General features: G+C 34.3%; 1 protein-coding gene across 2 annotated transcripts in view; it reads left to right on the forward strand.

The window, feature by feature from the left end:
- LOC144978314 (uncharacterized) overlaps positions 1-24,036 on the forward strand; it is a 26,391-nt gene extending 2,355 nt beyond the window's left edge. Inside the window, exons 2-11 of one of the 2 annotated variants that reach the window (XM_078924184.1) lie at positions 917-1,082; positions 6,542-6,596; positions 7,205-7,278; positions 14,435-14,545; positions 16,448-16,597; positions 17,558-17,670; positions 19,760-19,878; positions 21,221-21,310; positions 21,771-22,065; positions 23,662-24,036. In XM_078924184.1, the coding sequence (XP_078780310.1) occupies positions 917-1,082; positions 6,542-6,596; positions 7,205-7,278; positions 14,435-14,545; positions 16,448-16,597; positions 17,558-17,670; positions 19,760-19,878; positions 21,221-21,310; positions 21,771-22,065; positions 23,662-23,754 (1,266 nt within the window). In that variant the 3' untranslated portion in view covers positions 23,755-24,036. Of the gene's footprint in view, positions 1-916; positions 1,083-6,541; positions 6,597-7,204; positions 7,279-9,297; positions 9,646-14,434; positions 14,546-16,447; positions 16,598-17,557; positions 17,671-19,759; positions 19,879-21,220; positions 21,311-21,770; positions 22,066-23,661 lie in introns of those variants that run through there. The other variant, XM_078924185.1, reaches the window with a different exon arrangement.
- The last annotated feature ends 153 nt before the right edge of the window (positions 24,037-24,189 follow it).

A 24,189-nucleotide genomic window follows, 5' to 3' on the forward strand; every position in this document is an offset into this window, starting at 1 on the left:
TTGGTTTGATTCGCCGTGGGGACATTTTTGAAAAATTATTATTTATATCATATTTTATTGAAACAAAAAATCATTTTGCGGCTATGCGGTCTTGTGGTACGACACTCACTTTCAGATCGGAAGGTCCTGGGTTTGAGCCACGCTCAGTGCATCGTTGAGTGCTTGGGAAAGGCTCTTTACTCACATTCTCTCAATGTACTCAGGTGTAAAATGAGTACAGTCAACAGTGTTGTCTCTGTTGGAAAAAAATTGTAATATCACCTATCAGGCGTCATGTTTTGTCCTACATGTTAAATGTTGCTTTTGGTCAGGGTTCCCTTGTAAAGCACTTGGAGCATGTTTAGTGGATATTGCGCTATCTAAAAGCTCAGTTTGTTTTGTTTTTTTTTAATTTATTATTATAAATGTTATTAGATATATATTTTTTAATACTTAAATTTTTTTTTTTAATATTTTGTTTAATTCTATTGAAAAATCTTTTTTTTTGGGAGGAACAGGGGATGGTTGTTATCATATGTTATTATCATCTATATTTCTTTACCATGATTGCTTTTTCGGAAACTTTTTATCATTTTCAAAATTTCAATTATTTTTATTTTAGAAATTATTTATTTATTTATTTATTTATTTATTTATTTATTTATTTATTTATTTATTTATTTATGTATTCATTTATTTATTTATTTATTTATTTATATATTTATTTATTCATTTATTTATTTATTTATGGTCATTATTATCATAATTTGTGTACCATGTTTTTTTCACCTTTGTTTGCCAGTAACAGCGTTGTCTTTGTAGAAAAGAAATAATGCTCCTGTCATTTGTATTCATCTCTGTTGTTGGCTTCACACCCTTGTAAAACAATCACTTCAAGCACTTTAAGTGGAAACTACTTTCTATTTTTTTTAAACAGAACCGAAAAACATATGACAGTGATGACTCTGCATCAGACTGGGATACCACAGCAGCAGAATCTCCTGTACGAAATAATCAACCTCCTTCCTTCCCAACTGTAGAAGAAGATGAGCCTGATGGGGATTATGCTACTGTGACTCCAAAGCCTAGACTTAATTTAAAAGGCAAGTTATGTTTTTGGAATTATTTATTCATTGCATTTTGATACAAAATTATTGTGTCATTTGAATGAAGTGTGTTAATTCTATTGAGTGTAAAATATGAGATACACCAGTTGCCTGATTTTAATCCAAGAAAAGAGTTGTCAGATAATTTTTGTTGAATGTCCTTGTAATGTTTTGGCTTTTTTAATGTATCATAGCTGGTGAGATTTTTAGCGTAGCATTGTTATATTATCATGATGATTCAACCTTACCTTCATGGCTGGATAAAGCGAAATGTTACATCTTTTCACTAGTAATATATTCGTGGCAATATTGGAAAGAATCAATTATAAAAACCTGGCATTTTAAACTGGAATTGTGATTCCCTACTGGTGCATCACACAATGTATGCGTTTTGTTTTATCTGATGAATGATATAATGTGATGTCCACATCTAGGCCAATCACTTGCTTTTGTGGTAAGGATTTATGATAAGTACATTTTTCGATTTCTGTAACAAACCATTTTCTTCCATGGAAAGTTTGTTATTTTGTTGCCTAATCCTTAACTAAAAGGACTTGGATTATTTCCTGTTTTTCCTTTAATGATTGTATTTCAATGCTAAATAGCTCCATTCACCCAGGTTTGTTATCAGAAGTTTTTATTCGGTGAAGTAATGGATATTTAGCCCTGCCTTGACTTTGCCTCAAGATAGATCAATCTTCAGATGGCTTCTTTCCTTTGATCTGTCCAGCATCGGTGTCCCTATCAGGAAATGAATTCCTGCTGACTGCTTTCTCCAGGACCTCCAACCCTATCAAATGTTGATAATGTGGAGGTATTAATACTAATTTTATCATGGACTGCTCTATAAAGGCAATCTTTTTTTTATTAGTATTAATATGACCAGCTATTTCAATGCAGCATCTTTATTTTTATTTTATTTTATTTGGAGGGGGGAGGGGGGGGGATGAACCTGGGCTGAAAACTATAATTTATTTCCTAATTCTATAAATTTAGAAAAATCGCATGCAATCATTCAGGATGATTCTTCATAATGAATACTTTTTATTATCTGTGTTTAATGGCGATATTTATAGCTTATTGTTTGAAATGTAAGAATTAATTTACTATTGATTGCTTAGTTTGTTGTTTAATTTTGTTATTCTTTTTGGATCCAAACTTAGCAACACAAGTAAAACATTGTGTAGCGTGTTAAAAATTGACACAGAATAAATCAGTCACTAGGTGAGCCCCCTCTATTGTTATCTTTCTAGTGAAAAAAATCAACTCACTTATCACTGGAGTAAGTCACATCAACATAATGTGTGAAACTCAATGTCTTGCCGTGTCACCTTGAAATGCACATTCTATACTTTGTTTGATTATGCTATCTGTTATTTTGTTTTTTTCTTTGTTATTTGTTTGTTTGTTTACTTAGTTGTTTATTTGGATGTTGTTGTTGACTGGTTTGTTTTGTTTTTGTTTTTTATCTTGTTATGCTTTCTTTTATGTGTGTTTTTTTTTCTTTTGCTGGCTTTCATTTTTTTTTTTCGGACATAGGGGGAATAAGTTTGTAAATTTCTGAAAAGAGACATTTTTACAAACACATGTTTTAGGTCTGATAGCCGAAAGCAATTATGGGCTTGTTTTAAAATCGATAACAATAATGAAACCATAACAATCTGGATTGTAAGAAGTACAAGTCTGTGAATTTCATTTAATGTTTCAAGTAGTAGAAATAATTTCATCTTGTATTTTATGTGACCATTTATTAAATATTAGTCATGTATACATACTTTTGATTTGTTTATTAATTTCATTTCTTAATATTTTTAAGTAGTATTTGGTATACATAACTGATTTTTCCGTCCTTTTTTATTACCTATTTGTTTTTTGTTTTTTGTTTGTTTTTTTTCCAATCAATTGATTTGTTTGTTCTCTTTTTTAAAAATATTAAGTATGTTAAATATGTACTCAATATGAGATGATGTAGTTTATCACTTACAACATATTTATTTATTTATTTATTTATCTGTTTATTTATTTATCTATTTTTATCTGTTTTTTTATTTATTAATTTTTTAAAAAGTATTTATCTTTGTATCTGTTTTTTTTTAAGGTATTAGTTCTTTATTCATTCATTTATATTTTTACTTTTTTTTTGTTAAAAACATTTGATAGTTTTGTAATTCTACCAAAAATTTCCTTCATGTATTAGAACTAAACACTCAAATTATTTAACAACCATTTATCCACTCTCGCCCAACCCCCTCCTTTTTTTCGTTACCATTTGTCTGCTATCTAGAAATGTTTTGGAGCTTTGTATAATGTTTTTTTTAAAAAGCCACTGCCATCCTTTTTTTTTATTTCTTAGTAGATTATCCTGTCGTTGTCTAAGATTGTATGTTAAAAGTATATTTTATACATTTCAAATATAATTTTTTTTATCTTTGCTTTCTTTTGTCATGGGGGTTCCCGATAGCTCAGTTGGTAGAGCATTCGATTCAAACGCAAAGGGACCAAGATTGATCCCGGGTGTAGTCGAGATTATTTCTGACACCCCCCCCCCCCCCCCCCCCCCCCCCCACCTTTTCACCCAGCAGTGATTGGGTAGCTGGGTCTGTTAGATCAGGTGGAAAATGCTTTGCGATAGACCAGCGTCCTATACAAAGGATAGCAAGCCATTGCTATTGTCCGTTTCACGGTATATAACAGACGACTTACACTGTGTGAAAAGAAGATAATATGGTTCCATATAGCCTTCTAGTGGAATAAATGAAACATTCAGAGGCGCATTATTCATGGTAAATCCGTGGAATTGCGCTATACTATTATAAATGTTGATATTTATGTATTTGTTTTATTCATTATCACGACTTCTTCGCAATTTCCCAAGATCCCTCTGCGGTATTGACCTTGTTGGGATTTCCAAATGTAAGACTGCGTAAATCCTAATATGGCACCACTTTTTTATCAATCAATCACCATTGTTACCAGTTCACCGAAACATGTATCATTGCACATGTTTATAAACATGCACGTCGTCGAGGAGTTTTTCCTAACACCAATCACTCAAATATAAAGACTATATATATATATATATATATATATATATATATATATATATATATATATATATATATATATATATATATATATATATATATTATGGGCGTATTTTTCTGGGGGGGGGGGGGGGTTCTTTCCAGTTTTTAAGATTAATCAGAAATAGGTAAGACATTGTGTTTGAGAACTTTTAAAGTTTTATGTAAACTTAACGATATTGTAGTTGAGGTCTGTTTGTTTCCACCACCCTGCAACCCCCCCCCCCCCCCTTCCAAAAGACACACATACACTCACTCGCGCGCGCACACACACACACACACACACACACACACACACACACAAACACAGACACCGGCCTTCGTCTATGTACGTAATATTTGTTCTTCCCCTCAATTAAAGGGATCTGTTATTTATTTGTTTTTGGAGTGGGGTGGAGCTTTATGTGTTTTCAATTTTCACAGTTCTTTTAAATTTTCACTTTTCGCTAATATAAAAGCAGGACCATTTTTGTTTTTGTTTTGTTTTGTTTTTTGTTTTTTTTTTGTTTTTTTGTGGGTTTTTTTTTTTTTTGGTGTCTTTTCTTTTTTTCTTTTTTTTTTTTTTTTGGTTTCTTTCTTTCTTACTCTGTTTTGTTTTGTTTGTTTGTTTTTTTTTCGGGGGGGGGGGGTTGTTCTGTTTTGTCTTATGTTTACTTTTTTTTTAGATAGTATTTGTTTTGTTTTGTTTTTGTTTTTTTTGTTTCGTTTTTTTTTTTTGTTCTTGTTTTTTTTTTGTGGGTTTTTTTTTTGTTTTTCTTTTTTTTGGGGGGAGGGGAGGGGTTGTTCCTTTTTTGAAAATTTTGGTCTGTTTTGTTTTGTTTTCATTCCAAGTCGGGTACTCTTATGCTTTTAGCAACAGGGCCTCACAGTTGCTCAAAAAGCGAATTTATACATTTATTAATTTATTAATTATTCATTTATTTGTTGTTTTATTTATTTTTATATTCATTTGTTTATCCATTAACTCATTTATTTCTTTATTACAATGCTATTATTTTTAATAGCTCTTTTTACTTATTTTTTTAAAAACATTTATTATTTCTTTTACCTCTTGTCGAATATTTCTAAATAATGTAGATCCTTGTTTAAATGACTTTTTTTTACTCTGCCATGTGCGTGCATATGTGTGTGTATGTTTGTGTGTGTGTTGTGTGTGTGTGTGTGTGTGTTTTTAATTTTTATTTACAATGGTAGTGATTAGTCTATTAGCATTAATTACTGTAGATAGGATTTCGAATATGGTTATCATGAAAAAAAAAATATGATAAAACCGATAATTATCGGATTTTGGGTAAAATTTATTTTGGGACACGTTTCATCTATCACGATCAATCAATACTTATCTTAATCATCATAATAATGTATCTTTTATCACTTGTATTTTGTATTTTAAGTAGAGAAAGGTTCGGCAAATGTTATCTCAATGGCGTGATAACTCTTTCTGCTGTACTCTTACAATTACAAAACACTTCTTTATTTATTCTGGAAATAAAAACAAAAAGCTTTTACTTAAAATTTCGATCAATTAAAATGACCCCGAATTTTTTTGGGTTTTTTTAAAAATTATTATTAAATTTTCGAACATGACATTTCTATGTACAGCTATGTGGTCTTGTGGTGTGACACTTGCCATCGGATTGGAAGGACCTGGAATCGAGCCCCGCTCTGTAGCGGCGCATAGTTGAGTCCTTGGAAATGGCCCTTCACTCACATTCTCTCATCGTACTCAGGTGTCAGATGAATACCTGGCCATTAACAGTGTTGTTAAACGGAAAGAAATTGTAATATCGATTAAAAGGCGTTATGTCTCGTCCTACATGATACTCTTTGCTGTTGGCCTGGGACATTTTGTAAAGCGCTTTTTTTTTCACGATTTGCTGTTGGCCTGGGGCCTTTTGTAAAGCGCTTTGAGCACGTTTAGTGGATATTGCGCTATATAAAAGCCCAATGCTCAAGAAGTTCGTCAGTCATACAGCCTAGAGATCTGGAGTTTATCCATAACCATCGTAATTTGGTACTGATTTACAAGTGCGAATAAGTCTCGTCTTGTCACAAAGCCATGCGATGTTAAGCGTGGTCAGTGGTCAATGGTTGTCAATAATCGTAAATACTCTGACGTATCCTTGAGGCAATAGGAAGTGGCTGATTTTCAAAAAGTCCTACTAGCTCAATAAGGATGCCTAACAGACAACTAGTACTATATAGAACGGAATTTGGGCGGGGAGTAGATAAGGTTTGTGGAGCGCATTGAGTACGGTAGTGTACGTGGAAATTCCCTTTAAAACTATTTACATTATTCTATCATTGTGAACTCACAACTTTGTCATTTTTGTATTTTTATTGAATTCTAAACTAAAACGTTTTACCAAACAGGATCTGATCAAACGAATCCATCTCCACGATCGCCGCCTCGGACCACACCAAGAAAGTGAGTTTCTTTACAATTTACACTGTGTTGAATAGGTCGCCTCAAAGTTCTTTTTCCTAACTATTATTATTATTGTTGTTATTGTTGTTGTTGTTGTTATTATTATTATTTTTATTATTATTATTATTATTATTATTATTATTATTATTATTATTATTATTATTATTATTATTATTATTATTATTATTATTATTATTAATTATTATCATTGTTATTATTATTATTATTATCATCATCATCATCATCGTCAGCATCATCATTATTATTATTATTATTATTATTATTATTATTATTATTATTATTATTATTATTATTATTATTATTATTATTATTATTATTATTATTATTGTTATTATAATAATAATAATAATAATTATTATTATTATTATTATTATTATTATTATTATTATTATTATTATTATTATTATTATTGTTGTTGTTGTACCATGTCCTTTTGTCTTACTTTTCTTGTCTGCTTTTAATTAAGTGTAAATCTAGATTATTTTTTACCATCCATTTTTTTAAATTATTTTTTTTTACCGACTCTGATATCAAACGGATTTACATATAATTTACTACTGTTTTCTTTTTCTTTTTTTTTCTGGCAGAGACATTCCAAAGCGCAAAGAGGAAGTCTTCTCTCCTCCACCTCACCTCAACTCATTCAAAAATGCTCTTTCAGGTAAGAATGTGCATTCTCAATCTGTATGTGTAAAGTGGTCCTTCAGATCCATAAGGCCCTTAGAGTTGGAGGTTATCCCAGTTTCCGTAACGTTAAACGACAATAAGAAGGCTTGTTCCATTTTGGATACGAGGAAAACCTATCGCAAAGTACTTACCCTTAACAGAACTAGGGAAACCGACGTGAACTTATTTGCAGGTCTGATAACACAATTCCTGATGGGCTCATTTTGTTATGGAAATCTGCAAACAGTCTAAGGTCTAGAACCGGCTTAGCAGTGGCCACCCTACATCAAGGGAAACTTTCCACCGATAGTTTATTTTTGGGTTGTTTTTTTTTTTTTTTTTTTGTTTTGTTTTGTTTTGTTTTTTTCTTGGTTGTTGATGTTTTTGTTTTGTTTTGTACGTTTTTTCTTTGTTAGATTCTTTTCATGTTGTTTATTTTGTCTTTGTTTATTTGTGCGTGGTGGATCTGTCTACGACCTGTGTGTGTGTGTGTGTGTGTGTGTGTGTGTGTGTGTGTGTGTGTGTGTGTGTGTATGACGGTGTGTTTTTTATGCTTATGATTCCAGTTGGAATTACACCGTCTGCCCTTTTTCTGATGACAAACATTATCGTGCATCATTTTACATATTATTTGCTGTGATGACAGATCCTGAGTAATGGGAATGATAAGCGATGACATTGACACAGGGTTTGATTGGCTCAAACTGAAATGTAATGGTGTATTTCAGTTGTCTCCGTATCAGGACTTATATTGGCAATTTAAAAAATTCGAATTAACCAATGAAATCGTTTTAAATGGTGTGCCAATTTGAGTTAAATGTTACATTATTGTTCATGCGCATACACAGAACACATTGCATAATTCGTTTTGTTTTGATTTTGGTTGTTTTGTCTTGGGGGAGGGGGGGGGGGCGAGTTGTTTTTGTCTTTCTTTTTTTTTCTTTTTTCTTCCCAATACTCATTTTAGAGCCAAATAATTTGGTCCCACGCATTAAGAATATTATATATAGAACCAGTGTGTAAGATTAAATTCATTTGGACAGCGACCCCCCCCCCTCTCCCCCATTCTGCCCTAAAAATGCCAAGTGTAAACGTTTAAAAAGAACACTATATCCATCTTTGTATCTGCTTCGAGCTATTTCAATCCTTTATACGGTTACATAATAGAATAAAATGAAAGAGAGAAAGAAAGAGAGAAGAAGAAGAAGAAGAAGAAGAAGAAGAAGAAGAAGAAGAAGAAGAAGAAGAAGAAGAAGAAGAAGAAGAAGAAAGAAGAAGAAGAAGGAAGAGGAGGGAGAGGGAGAAAAGATAAAAGAAGAAGAAGAAGAAGACGCCCTGCGTTGACTGAGTCCATATGGACTTAAGGACACCGGTGACTTTGATCACTTGCATATTTTCATCTCTTCTTAATATGTGTTCAGCCAGAATGTCGCGATCTTGCCTTTAATCTATTCATCAAATTGTAATGAAAGAAACAATCGACGTCGGTTTATCAAGAGTTTTTTGTCTCTTAATTTGACTTTTTTTTTTTTTTTTTGGTTGACATGTTGCCATTCCCTGAATTGTAGAGCACAGCGTAACATTATAATTAGTTGTTTGACATCTTAACGAATATTATAGTGTTAATTGATTATTGTTGGAATAGCTAGTGTAGTAATATTTCTCAACCAGGATTAATTAATATAATGCCTTGATTGAAACGGTTTGGACTCTCGATATAATTAACTCGATAATTAGAATAATTAATAAGCTTTCCAGCTTTGGAAATAATTGTATTTAAAAAATCAGCCAGAAAACTCATCCTTCAAATATCGATCAATTTAAATGACCCTCATCTTGGCAAACACTCTCAAACCTGGGACTTCGTGAAGTCCCAAGTTTGAGAGGCTTTTTTTTTTTTTTTTGTTTTGTTTGTTTTTTTCGCCATGATGGGGATGTCATCTGATATTATGATAAGAAAACGAGTGAGTAATATGTAAATGAAAAAAAAAAAAGAGCATCACATTATATTATTTTTGTGATGAATTTCTGAAACTTGCATAATATAGCTACATCACAAAACATTGATTCATTTTCTTATCAATTGATCTTGAAATAATAATAATTAAACACGATGCGACACTCAGCATGCGTTGTCAGAGGAATCCATTGTTATTGAGATATAATATAATATAACGTACACTGCAGTTGTTGGAGGACGTGGATTTGGCAGATTTGGTGAGGAATAATAAATAGGCTCCAAAGGCTAGCTGTAATATTATTATAATCATTTAAAGTTGTAATAGGATGCCGAAGAAAATGGCCGAAAGTACTATGGAAAGAGTGAAATTCAGCGAGACGATTAAAGTAACTCCAGTCATTGGTTAGCCATTTTAACAAATTTTTGGATAGCCTACATTTAATCCAATCGGAAGTGGAATTTGAACTTTTATCTGTTTGTGAGAAAGAAAAAGAAACAACAACAAAACACATACACACACACAAACACACACACACACACATACACACAAACACACACACACACACGTACACACATTTATAGTTTTAATGGAGTTAACACGACGATAGTCTTGACAACCGTTAACTAAGCTATTGTAAAAAGGCGATTTAACGTTATCATAAACATAATGGAAACTAGACACCTGTATTTATCAAGGGTTTGTTTGTTTTGTTTTGTTTGTTTGTTGTTTTTTTTTTGTTTGTTTTTATTTTGTTGTTGTTGTTTGGTTGTTTGTTTTGTTTTGTTTTTTTGGAGGGGTTTTGTATTTTTTTTTTTTGGGTGGGGGGTTGTTTGTTGTTTTGTTTTTCTTGCTTGTTTTTTAACTTTTCTTTTGATTTTTTTTTTTTTGTGTTTGTTTTGTTTTTTTGTTTTTTTTTGGGGGGGGGGGCTTTTTTTGTTTTTTGTTTTGTTTTGTTTTTTTTTAATATATACAAAGGCCATTTATTATTTTTTATTATTATTATTATTATTATTATTATTATTATTATTATTATTATTATTATTATTTTGTTTTTTGTTTGTTTTGGGGTTTTTCATTTGTTTTGTTTTGTTTGTTTATTTTTACAAAGGATCGAAGCTAAATATCACTGACCGCCTCAAAACGGTCTAATGTCGGCCTGGGTTAGTTGCCAAGAATTGAAAATAATATGATCATGATTGAGAAGAAGAAAATTCCCGCATTTATTTTATCATTCCGAGAAAGCTATATCTAAATGTTTTGTCATTTATTATTTAGTGACTTAAAGTTAAGTGTCTTGTTTACATCATAGAACAATACCTACGTTAAGTGTTTTGAAACTTCAAATTGTCTCCGTGATTCTTAGTTGTCCAACATGGCTACATTCCGAAATAAAGGACAGTGAAATATTTCCACCAGAGACATATTTCAACGTGTTCAGGAAAGACCGAGAAGATAGGTATGGTGGGGTGCTGGTTGCAACAACAACGAACCTCTCAGTAATAAAGCTTGACATTCAAACAAAATCAGAATCGGTGATCGTAAATATCAAAACAGAACAAGGCCTACTCACTGTGGGCGCTATGTATAGAACACCTTCAAACTCAACTATGGAACAAATGACTGAGATAACACGCTGTATTGATAGCCTAGACCCGAAAAATGTACTCTGGTTAAGCGGAGACCTGAACCTACCTGATATCAATTGGGAACAAGAAAAAATAATCAGTTACCAATATCCTTCATTTATAAACCAAGCATTTATTAACAAATTGCAAGATTTTGGCCTGAGTCAAATAAACAAAAATCCAACAAGGGGTACAAATATCCTCGACTTATTTATCACAAATCGACCAAATTTAATTGTCAAGTGTACAACCATTCCAGGCATTAGTGACCATGACATTCTCATCACGGAAAGCACTATCAAAGCAAACAAAATCACACAAAAATCACACCCTATTACTATTTGGAAAAAGGCAAATATCGCCGAAATGCGGACAGAAACACGTCTTTTTAGTGAAAACATAATTAATCAACATCTAGAAAGCACTGAGGATGTTTGGACTGCCATCAACGACCACCTAAACAAAATGATGACCAAACATGTACCAACGAAGAAAAGCTCAAGGAAATTTCACCAACCATGGATAAACACCACCGTCAAACGATTATCTAGACGGAAACAAAAGGCATGGAGCAGAGCGAGAAAGTCCAACAGTAAGAAAGACTGGTACAATTATGCCCGACTGAAAAAAGAAACACAAAAAGAGAGTAGAAAGGCCTATCATAATCATGTTAAGGAACTTGTTAGTGAAGACTCAAACAAAAAGCTCTGGAAATTTATAAAAAGTAGGAGGTGCGATTCGGTTGGTATAGGCCCCTTGAGCATGATCGTGTATTATACTCTGATGCAAAGGAAAAAGCAGACATACTTAATAACCAATTCTGCTCTGTTTTTGCTTCAAAAGCTCATACCAAAATTACCACTCAACAACTACAAGGCGAAGAAAACGATTCCAACACTATGGCCGAAATCAATGTGACAGTAGAGGGCGTTTCCAAACTCCTCGCCACTCTAGATCCAAAGAAAGCATGTGGCCCAGACAAAATACCATCCCGTCTCTTAAAGATACTGAGTAACGAATTTGCACCTGCCCTCACACATTTGTTCAAACTCTCTCTTGAAACGGGAGACATACCAATTGTTTGGAAGCACGCTCTTGTCCAACCCATCTACAAGAAAGGTGATAGAAGCAGGGCTCAAAACTACCGTCCAATTTCATTAACCTGCATTTGCTGCAAACTGTTGGAGCATATAGTGAGATCCTCAATAACTGAATATCTCGAAACTAACAGTATTTTTTGTGATGAACAGCACGGATTTAGGAAGCACCACTCATGTCAAACTCAACTTCTATCATTAACACATGATCTGTCAGCTGCTATTGATAAAGGTGGTCAAATTGATCTAGTACTACTGGACTTTGCCAAGGCCTTCGACAAGGTCCCTCACCATCGGTTAATCCAGAAATTGTATGACGTTGGTATCAGGAACAAAACCTTACAATGGATTTCAACTTTTCTGGGCAATCGCACCCAACAAGTTCTTGTCGACGGCGAGACTTCCACTATCGGGATGGTGACATCGGGCGTACCTCAGGGCTCAGTCCTTGGACCCGACCTATTTTTAGTGTACATAAACGATCTTCCACGAGGTATAAGGTCAAAAGTGCGCCTCTTTGCTGACGACACAGCATTATATAATCAGATAAAAACAACAGACGACTGCAAAACACTAAATGACGATCTAGCTAAATTACAAGAATGGGAAACAATAAATCAAATGGAATTTAACCTATCAAAGTGCAATGTTCTAACCATCACAAATAAGAAAGCACCTATAACATAATTTGAATACCAACTTCATGGTCAAAACCTGGAACATGTAAAGACAGCAAAATACCTTGGCATTGAGTTTGCTAAAAACCTCAAATGGAATGACCACATATGTCACCTGGCTTCAAAGGCAAATCAAACAAGCGCTTACATCACCCGCAATTTAAAAAGATGCCCAATCACAACTCAAACCCTTGCTTTTAAAACTATTGTTAGACCAATTTTGGAGTATGGCAGCTCAATTTGGGACCCATATACAAAGAAAAACATCGACACCTTAGAAAACATCCAAAGAAAAACAGCAAGACGCATCACAAACACATTCGATCCTTTCTCAAGTGCGTCTGAAATATCACAACGGATTGGCCTTGAACCTCTGGAAAAGAGAAGAAAGATAGATAAACTTAAATTGTTCCACAAGATCTACTACAAAAATTCGTGCCTTAAACTTCCAAACGACATCAAAGATATCGGCACAAGAAATACGAGGGGACACACAGCAAGAGTAACCATCCCAACATCAAAAACAGACGCCCACATGTATTCGTTTTTCCCTTCCACTGCCCGACTATGGAATAGCCTCCCAGCTGAAGTGGCTGAAAACGGTTGCCAACATGCCTTCACGCGATTGCTGGAGTTCACAACGTGACTTTTTAATCTATGTGGTTTTAGTATTATGTGCAGAGTTTTAGCAAGTTTAAAATGTAAAACACTACAAACTGTGGAGTGATCCTCGACAATATTGGAGGTTTCCACAAGACGAAGAAGAAGAAGAAGAAGATGTATAATATTATTGCTTGAGAGTGGTAACTTATTTTCTATGCGGATGTGACCGTAGCCATCGTTTACTTATAGCCTGACACTGACCAAAAAAAAAAAAATAATCAAAAAATGACGTCAAATTGCCAGTCTTTGGCCACAAAAGAAAACAAATCGTGATGTATTCAATAGTTCAACCAATGGGACCACTTGTTTCCATGTGCACTACTAACGACAACTCTCTCGGCGGTGGAAAAACCAAATAATGACGTCAAAATGCCAGTCTTTTTGGGTTTCAGTGTCAGGCGATAACTTAACGATGGCTACGGTGTGACTCAGCAGGTTGTCAAAGTCTCCTCCTCAAATTATGGAACTTGGACGACGGTTAGGTAGTTTGCAGCGGACGGTGCTTCAGTAGTTATTTAAACAGTGAACTGCCGTACTTTAGAAAAGTAGTCCTTCAGAGCCGTTAGGCTCATGGAGCCGGAGTTTGTCTCGGTTTCTGTAGCGTGAAACGGACAATAGCATTTGATTGCTGGCTACCCTTTGGATAGGGCGCTAGTCTATGGCAAAGTACTTTCCGCCAGATCTAACAGACCCAACTACCCAATCACTGGGGGTCAGAAAAATCTCGACTTCGCCCAGGATCGATCTCAATCCCTTTTATTGTGAAGCGATTGCGCTACCAACTGAACTATCGGGATCCCCCATTCTAGAAAGACAACTATTTAAAATACTCTAGAAAAACAAGTATTTAAAAAATTGGCCAGAAAACTCGTCCTCAAATATCATTCGATTTAAATTACTCTCTTCTAGCCAAAAAGTCTAAAACCTGGGACTTCGCGAAGCCTTCCTGCATTCCCGGGTTTGAGGGTTTTTGCCAAGATGAGGGTCATTTAAATCAATCGATAATAATATTTGGAGGACGAGTTTTCTAGCCAAATTTTTAAATAGGCTACATATGTTTTTCTAGAGAAACGTATATTATTAACAATCTATTATTATATATATTATTATCTACCCCTCCTCAATCAGATTACTCAGACGTGTATGAACCAGCCCCTAATGTCCCTCCCAAGTTGTACGATTACGAAGATCGCGGTCAAGTCTACACAATACCGGACACGGACAGGTCCACCCCTCAGGGTAAGAAGATCGCGTACATTGTAATTGTACGTACGTCGTACAGTCAACGGGTGTAACGATGACTCTTTAACCAGTTAACTGCCGGATTCTGGAAAAAAAGTCTTAACTCATTCATCATTCAACCCTAACACCGACTATATCCGTTGTTTACCCGGATTACTTTTACCCCATGCCTATTTATTACATTATTCTTTTAAAAAATTATTGGCGTAGTATCAAAACTAATGTTTTTAATTTTTACATGTTAATGGTAGTTGAATAACAATATCCATGCACATGCTCGTTTTCAATACATGTTTTTCTAATTTTGAAAAGTAGCAAAAATTTCTAGGATTGAGTGAGTTGATAAAATATTAGACCTGAAAACTCGTCCTTCAAACATCGATCGATTTAAATAACACTCATCTTGCTTGGCAAAGACTCTTAAACCTGGGACTTTGCGGATTTTAAAATACGTGTTTTTCCTGAATTCGGCAACTGACTGGTTTAAGTTACATATACCAATTAGAATATAATATTTAGTTTTTGTGGCAAAATGGAACAAAAGTGTGATGATGTCAAAAAACGGGTTCCAATCTTATTGGAAGTGTAAAACACTCTTCCGGAAGATTGAATACATACCTTGAGTAATTGATCTTCTGGTTTTAGGGTGATGGCGAGTCTAAATATATGCTGGTCGTCAAGAAAGATCATCCATCCTCGCTTTTTTACGTCCCGTAATACGTCCTAAGAATCTGCCGACGGACTGGTTACATGTTAAGTGTTGTTGTTGACTAGGGAACATTTGTAAAGCGCTTTGAGCACGTTTAGTGGATATTGCGCTATTATATATAAGCTCACGTTTGTTTGGTGTTTTTTTTTCATGTAATATGTCTCAGTTTTGAGACTTTTTGACATGTTCAAGTTCATTTTTTAGATCTATCGATACTCGGAAGAACAATTTTCTGGCTGACATTTAATTATAAAATGTACTTTTAGATTTTTAGTGGAGGTCAGCACAGTATGTTGTAAGTTACGTCATTGGATGAATAAGGTAATCAGACATCTTCAGTCTTTAGTAGCTATTGTAATGATTTAGCTAGCGTGCAATACCGGTAAGCACAAAATTGTTAGGGGGCGTGTCTGTGTGTATGTGTGTGTTTGTTTGCTGGTCATTGTGTTTATTTGTTTTAGTAATGCATGATCCAACATCATTCAGTAAAACCGAATAAGTACACATCGAATGAAACACTTTGTTTTTCGGGTTGTATAATATTATTGTCTATTCGTCAAACTGATCGTGAATGTATATTATTCTACCCCTCCATCCTCCTCCCCCCCCCCCCCCCCCCCCCCCCTCTCTCTCTCTCTCTCTCTCTCTCTCTCTCTCTCTCTCTCTCTCTCACACACACACACACACACACACTTCCTACATCTGTGTGTGTGTGTGCGCTTGAGAAATGTCGGTGGCCATAACGAGCTCTATCACATAGTCAGCTACCAACCGACTCAATGTCTTATTTTGCAACAAAGCCAAGCTATGTTGAGCGTTGTCAGTGACTAGATTGGTGACAATTTTTGCCAAACCCTGTTCCTCGCGGTATTTTTAACTCTCTCCTTAGCAGCCATTTTCAGAATTTTCCCTGAAACTTCACCCACCCAACACAATTTTTTTTCCTACTCAAATAGAAAAGGAACAAGTACATTTCATACATATAATTGTCCAGTGTCTAATTTTTATCGCTAGAACAAAATATTTTCTTTATAATTTGTGATGTGCAAAGGATATCAGAATGAGAAAACTGTTGGCTTCGTCGTATCGAATGTGACGATTTTCCAATGGATGGTAAGGCCAGGAGAGGGTTAATAAATGGTAAACTTTGACTCAAACGTGATTGAAATTTAATTTGAATTTATTCCCAGTCACAATAGACTGGGATGACAGCGATGCTGAAGAAAAAGTTTTACAAGAGCTTCGTCAGAACAGGGAGAAAGAGAAAGACAGACAAAGGCAAGAGGCCAAGGGAGAGCCTGAGAGAGATCAACAACAGCTTTCTGTCAAGACTGTCTCCAGTAAGCTGACTATGACTATGCTTGTTTGGGTTTTTTTTTTAGTTTTGAGTTTTAAATTTAAATTGAGCTTTATATAGCGCAATATCCACTAAATGTGCTCAAAGCGCTTTACAAGAGGCCCTGGTCAACAGCAACATTTAACATGTAGGACGGGACATGATGCCTGTTAGGCGATATTACAATTTTTCGGACAAAGACAACGCTGTTAACGGCCAGGTACTCATTTTACACCTGAGTACAGTGAGAGAATGTGAGTAAAGATCCTTTTCCAAGGACTCAACTATGCGCCGAGCGCGAGGCTCGAACCCAGGACCTTCCGATCCGAAAGCGAGTGTCAAACCACAAGACCACATAACCGCACAATGTTGAAATGGTTCTTGTGGAACTCATAGGTCATAAAAACCCCAGGGGAACATAAGTCGATAGGATAGAGTACTGGTAAATTAAAAAAAAAAAAATTAAAATGAAGAAAAGAGTGGTGTTCTTTTTTAGAAAGAGTCCATAGCAATATAATAGCAATAGAAATACGTGACTATGATTGTTTTTGGGGGTTTATTTAGTTTTGAGTTGAAATGGCTCTTGTGGAACTTTTAGGTCATAAAAACGCAAGGGGAACATAAGTCGATAGGATAGAGTACTGGTAATTTTAAAAAAAATTAAAATGAAGAAAAGAGTGGTGTTCTTTTTTAGAAAGAGTCCATAACAATAGAAATACGTGACTATGATTCTTTGTGGGTTTTTTTAAGTTTTGAGTTGAAATGGTTCTTGTGGAAATTTTAGGTCATAAAAACGCCAGGGGAACATAAGTCGATAGGATAGAGTACTGGTAAATTTTTTTTTTTTTAATTAAAATGAAGAAAAGAGTGGTGTTCTTTTTAGAAAGAGTCCATAGCAATAGCAATACAACAGTTTCAAGGTTTTAATATTATAATTGTATTTTTATTTTCAATTTGATTCTAGCTGCAGACAACCACGGCTATGAACCAAGCCCCAAAACCGGTAGATCACACAAATCTGTCTTAGAACAATGGGCCAAGGAAAGCTATGATGCAGCTGCTCTAGCACCGCCGCAGGTATCTCCTTTATTTGACCTTTGACTTGTTCATCTACTTGATTTTGATCTAGAAGTAGTAGTAGTAGTAGTAGTAGTAGTAGTAGTAGTAGTAGTAGTAGTAGTAGTAGTAGTTGAAGGAGGAGGAGTAGTGGTAGTATTTGGTGGTAGTAGTAGTAGTAGCAGTAGTAGTAGTAGTAGCAGCAATAGTAGTAGTGGTGGTGGTGATAGCAGTAGCGAGGGTGGTGTTAGTGGTACTGGTAGCAGGCTAGTAGTGATAGTGGTAGTAGTAGTAGTAGTAGTGGTGGTGGTGGTAGTAATAGTAGTAGTGGGGGCAGTAGTACTGGTGGTAGTAGAAGTAGTTGAAGGTGTAGTCGTAGTAGTAGTAGTAGTAGTAGTAGTAGTAGTAGTAGTAGTAGTAGTAGTAGTAGTAGTAATAGTAGTAGTAGTAGTAGTAGTAGTAGTAGTAGTAGTAGTAGTAGTAGTAGCAGTAGCAGTAGTAGGAGGAGGAGGAGGATGTTAATTTTAGTCAATGCATAACAACTTTTGTTCTTTGTAAACATTCATAATTAGCATCATTGGCTCACTGATCCAGTGTCTTACTTTGAAACAAAATTTAAGCGATATTGGGTATGATTAGTGACTGAATTGATGACAATATTTTTAAAAAATTCAGCCCTGATATTATGTCCTTTGATGGGGCAGTTTACATACATTAGCAGCAGCAGCAACAGTAGTAGTAGTAGTAGTAGTAGTAGTAGTAGTAGTAGTAGTAGTAGTAGTAGTAGTAGTAGTAGTAGTAGTAGTAGTAGTAGTAGTTGTAGTAGTAGTAGTAGTAGTACGGCTATGTGGCCTTGTGGTATGACACGCTTTCGGATCGGAAGGTCCTGGGTTCAAGCCTCACTCGACGCATAGTTGAGTCCTTGGAACAGGCTCTTTACTCACATTCTCTCATCATACTCAGTGTTAACAGCATTGTCTGTCATAAAAAAATGTAATATCGCCTAACAGGTGTCATGTATGTTACGTATTGCTGTTGGTCAGGGACCCTTTATAAAGCGCTTTGAACACATTTAGTGAGTATTGCGCTTATAAAAGCTCAGTTTTTTTGTTTGTTTTTTAGTAGTATTAGCAGGAGTAGTAGTAGTAGTAGTAGCATTAGTAGTCGTCATCATCGAAGTAGTAGTAGTAGTACTAGTTGTAGTAGTTGGAATGGTAGTAGTGGTGGTGGTGGTATTAGCTGTACTGTACTTTAGTTTACTGAAAACTATTTGCTTTGGTGTGTGTTTATTTTGTTTTGTTATTTGTTTGTTTGTTTGTTTTTTTTTAATATATCCCCCCCCCATTTTATATGATGATCACAATGGTGCTAGGGATAGGAGCCAAAACTAATTTCAATTCCTTGCAGTGTTAATTTCAATGTCGCGTTCTTTGTAAACATTCAGGCTTCATGTCAGTGGCTCACTGGTTCAATGTCTCAGGCTGGAACACAATTTAAGCATGATAAGTGACTGAAATGATGGCAATGGCAACGATTGCAAAAAGTCTAGCCCTGATGTTGTGTTCTTTGCTGAGGCAGTTTACAAACGTCTCCTTACTCAACTTAGGTGTGAATGAGTACCTGGCTATATGATACAGGGACAGATACTTTAACTCTCTCATTACAAGCCATTTTTCGATTTCCCACGAAAATTCACACCCACCCGACACAAAAATATACTTTTCCGAATTAAATAAAAAAGTAACAAGTGCATTCTATACATAATGTTGTTCAGTAAAATGAGTTCTACAACACAGTGTTTAGTATTAATAGCTGTAATCAAAGCATTTCGTTACATTTTGTGACGTACAAGAGAAATCAGAATGAGACAATAGACAAATGTGACGATTTTCTAATGGGTGGTAAGGAGAGGATTAAGAGTACTACTAGTAGAAAAAAGACGTCTAATATCTAATTTGTAAAGTGTGGAATGAAATTTGGATTTATAAAGCCTGGTGGTGGAATAAATGAAGCATTATAAGTCTGTGGAAATAGACTGTGAGTACAAGTAATGTTCATTCTTATCTACATGCTTTAGATATATAGTCATATATAATTATTATGAATTTAGAATGTAGGGGACAGCAAAGGAGGAGGTGGAAGACCCGCAAAGCCAGATCGAAACAAAAAGATGAAAAAACGAAAACCTGCATTACTTCCTGTCACTGTTCAAGACGCTCATGGGAAAAGGTAAAGAATAACATTTTTGAAAAAAGATAATATTCCTTCTTTTTATCACCAAAAAGTGAGCTAGGGCAAGGCGACTTATTGCTCGAGGCCACTCAGCGTAGCAAGGAGTTGGTTATCCTATGGGTATGAAGCAAAAATGGTACAATGTACCATATTTCCCCCATTACTTTGTCAGACATCAAGGAGTTAAATTATATAAAGTAGTAGTAGTAGTAGTAGTAGTAGTAGTAGTAGTAGTAGTAGTAGTAGTAGTAGTAGTAGTAGTAGTAGTAGTAGTAGTAGTAGTAGTAGTAGTAGTAGTAGTAGTAGTAGTAGTAGTAGTAGTAGTAGTAGTAGTAGTAGTAGTAGTAGTAGTAGTAGTAGTAGTACCAAGGACTCGACCTATTATGACACAGTTTATTCAAATTTGAACATAAGCAGAGGAATAGGAAAGGTGGTTGATTGGTTGACATTGCTCAGAAACCCTCAGCTCACAAATTAAGCCCCACTTTTGGCACTTTTGTTATTTTTTTTTTTTTTTTATTGGACAAGATTTGCTCACTTGGAAAATACCCTTTTAGTAATTGTCTGTGTTGTTTATTAGCCCGTGGCTTTTATTTTAGCAATTAATTACTGCTGCCTCTATATAATCAGGATCTCTTCACTATATATGTGACCATACGTCTCAAAATGGTATTAGGTTAGGTTGAGCCTGATGTTTGAAATTTTAAAATAACTTAATAATGATTGCGGATCTGCCTACTTGAAAATCTAAAAATTCGTATTTTATGGGAGTGGGAGATAGAAATTGCAGACGCTATAGTTAACTTTAAAAATTAACAATTAACCCTCACCGGAATTAAATAACACTTCCAAATCCTTAAAATTATGTAGTCTGCAATCAACTTTCATTTCCGATAAGTTTTAATGACGAAGAGATGCTCATGAAGTTGTGAAATTGGAGCTAAAATTTCGTAATTCTACGAACTTTCAGTAATTGTAGGCAGCTCTGAATTGGGAGTAAGAATGAATGTTTTCTTTGAGGAGAATGAGTTTTGTTGAATTATACTTTTTTTTCAAAAAATAATTTCCCAATTCTTACTATTTTGCCTATAGTATTAATTCCATTTTCCCCCATCTAGTTCATTCTTACATAATAATTGATGTGGTGGGCTACACATTTCTAATCAGTGAGTTGAGAGAGGAAATTGTCCTTATGAATAGCAGGTTTTATATATCAACCGAAATGGGAAATAAGAAAATCATTATTACGTACTTCGTGTAGCTACATTCACATTCAAATTTATTCCTTTTTAAGTTAGGCCAATTGCATTTTTATTTTCTTTTATCTACTCACCCACAGGTGTATTTTCTACTTTGAAGAGAGCAGTCCACATGCTCTCGAGGCAGTTGATGATGAACTTGATGCCTTTTTGCCAGATAAAATAGAAGAGTAAGTACATATTGAATAGTTTTTGATATTGTTTGTTTGCTAAGATTTAGGATTTAAAATTAAACAGCAACTGCTCATATCAGCACAGAAACACAGGGAGCCAGAGTTTATTCTGATTTCTGCAACATTAAATAGATGGTAATAATCGCTAATTATCCTTATTGAATAAAATGCTAGATTATCATAAAGTACTTTCTGCCAACCAAATCTGACATATCCAGCTACCCAATCACTGCTGGATACCAGTCAATTTGCTTGTGAGTGTGAGGCTTTTGAGGTTTCTGATCATACGGTAATCAGTGTCTGTCCATCGCTTGTTTTCAACTCACATCCGCTTAAAATGAATAGAGCTATTTATAAAGAAGATAAAATTGTCAGTTGTTATATTTTGAAATTTTACAAGTGTAATATTTCCTCAATTATTAATACATATTCATATACCAATTCAAATCATTTTCAGGATTGAGAAAGTCTACAAGAGAGTATGGAGAGAAATATTTTCTGCACTTCGAATTGTGACGTCATTCTTTGTTCTATTTGTCACGGAGTTATTGTCTTTGGTCATCCACCATATTCTGAGGCCACTGGTTTTGGAAACACTCACAGCGCTGGGCAATTATTTCTTCAAGCCTTTCATGACCATTGTTTTCAATATGATTGTTCAACCATTTTTTGCATTGATATGGAATACTCTCAACGCCCTGTTCATGGCAATGGATCCATTCATACAGCTTTTAGGAGCTGTTTGTTCCAAAGTTAGTTTTGAACAATTATTTAAAATTAAATCCAAATATAACTTTATACATATTTTGTTCTCTAGAAAATTACATTTACGATTAAATTGATTACATAATCAATAAAAAGATATTCTCTTTTAAAAGTTATGACAATAATTATAATTAATGTCTTTTTCACATTGCAGCATTAGTTGCAACTCCATTAGTTCAATTCTTTTCTTCTTTTGAATGTAAAAATAGAAATTTTGTGTTGAAGGACAAGTCTACATGTGTCATAATAACCATTACAATCACACACATACACACCAGGGAAACGTTCGCAAAACTATGGTAGAATAGCATGTTTTGGGGATGAAATGTTAGTCATGTTCGCAAACTTATTAGTCATGATCAAATGTAGTCTAATAAATTTTGAGAGCAATGGCATCAACTATCATTATCAGTAAGTAAGGCTATATTGGCATTCTCTGTCATATTATTTATGAATTTTAAACAAAATATGAAACCATCATTTTGCTACATAAAGAATGACAGTCAAAGCCGCATATATTAGAACATCAGTCACACAGAAATCATTCCAAATAACCAGTGTTCCAATAAACCAATTTGGCGAACAGACTTCATGACTTCCAAGACTACACACATGGAATGAAGGGAAAAATTATTAAGTGAGGGAGATCGAATAGCAAGGCTGTTAGACAGATGAAGAAACTGTCAGTCTACAGGGTCCAACATTTAATCGCTTGTAGAATTCCATTCACCCCATAAAAGTGTTTGAAAATGCCAAAATATCAAAAAGCATTACATTTTCTGTAAAATAAATTAACTTAAGGAAAAATGAATTGGGAGGTCACTAGTCAATATAATTTTTCCCCTTCTTCGCCTGGATTTTCCTTTCAACAAAGACAAAGAGGAAAATATTCTTATACAGCTGTTAAATTTAAACCTGCTGCAATTTTTAAGAGGCTCATAACATGATCCGCTATCGTCAGAATAAAAACTAGCGTGGTACCAATTTCCTCCGGGTCAAACCCTAAATCTACTGGACCACTACTATTGTTGTAGCTATAGTGATCGAAATTCGTCTGAAATTTTATTTTCCATTCTTTCATTATGTGCACGTTGCCTTAATGACAAACACATATATATATATATATATATATATATATATATATATATATATATATATATATATATATATATATATATATATATATATATATATATTGAGCTTTATATAGAGCAATATCCACTAAATGTGCTCAAAGCGCTTTACAAGGGGTCCCTGGTCAACAGCAACATTTAACATGTAGGACGGGACATACAATATAGGATGTCTCAATATCCAAATGACCTTAACTTTTGGATGGAACGGCTGCACCCATATCCCTAAGACTAAGACATTAAAAATAAATCACAGAATAAGGATAAATCAGATCCAGCAGTACAAATAAATAATTTGTTTCATATATATGTTGCGGACTATATTTTACCAATGTACTTGTTTTAAATTCAGATACCCCTGAGTTTTTACTCCTTGGTCCAATGTCGTAGTAGCATGTATGATATGGATAGTACTTAAAATCCCTTTTTTTCCTCTCTTCTTTGTTACAGTTTGCAATCCTGCTACAGTCCTTCCAGTTATTCCATTTTTCTTATCACAGTCATCATCCCCATTCTCAATGGAAGCCTCCAGAAGTTGTATGATCTGAGGAAGACTCAACTCCGTGCACTCATGTTATTTTAAGATGCCTTTATTTAATGCCAAGGTCTCGTGTACAATGAATTTTACCTTTATTGATTTGTGTTTATATAAATATGAAGCAATAAAAATCAAAAGACAACCATAGCCTTTGTTGTAGTTGTAATGTAATAAAATCATTGTTAAATATTGTATAATTTATATTTCTATATAAATTTGTTATGTTTATCAAATTCCTCCAAAATTTACAATCAAAATTATTCTGTAATAAACATCTGTGTGACATTGATCTATGGTTCTGTTTTAAATTTAAATGCTCCATTCTTACCTCATCTTCCAACCTCTGGAAATATATTAGACAAATTTGTTTAAAATTCAAAAACAACTTAGCAGCAGGCAAGCAATGAACCCGCCAGTCCCTCGAGTGGAACCCGCAAGGG

This window comes from Berghia stephanieae, chromosome 8 (assembly GCF_034508935.2).
Source record: "Berghia stephanieae isolate SIO BIC M18660-M18661 chromosome 8, UCSD_Bste_1.3, whole genome shotgun sequence".
NCBI lineage: Eukaryota > Metazoa > Mollusca > Gastropoda > Nudibranchia > Aeolidiidae > Berghia > Berghia stephanieae.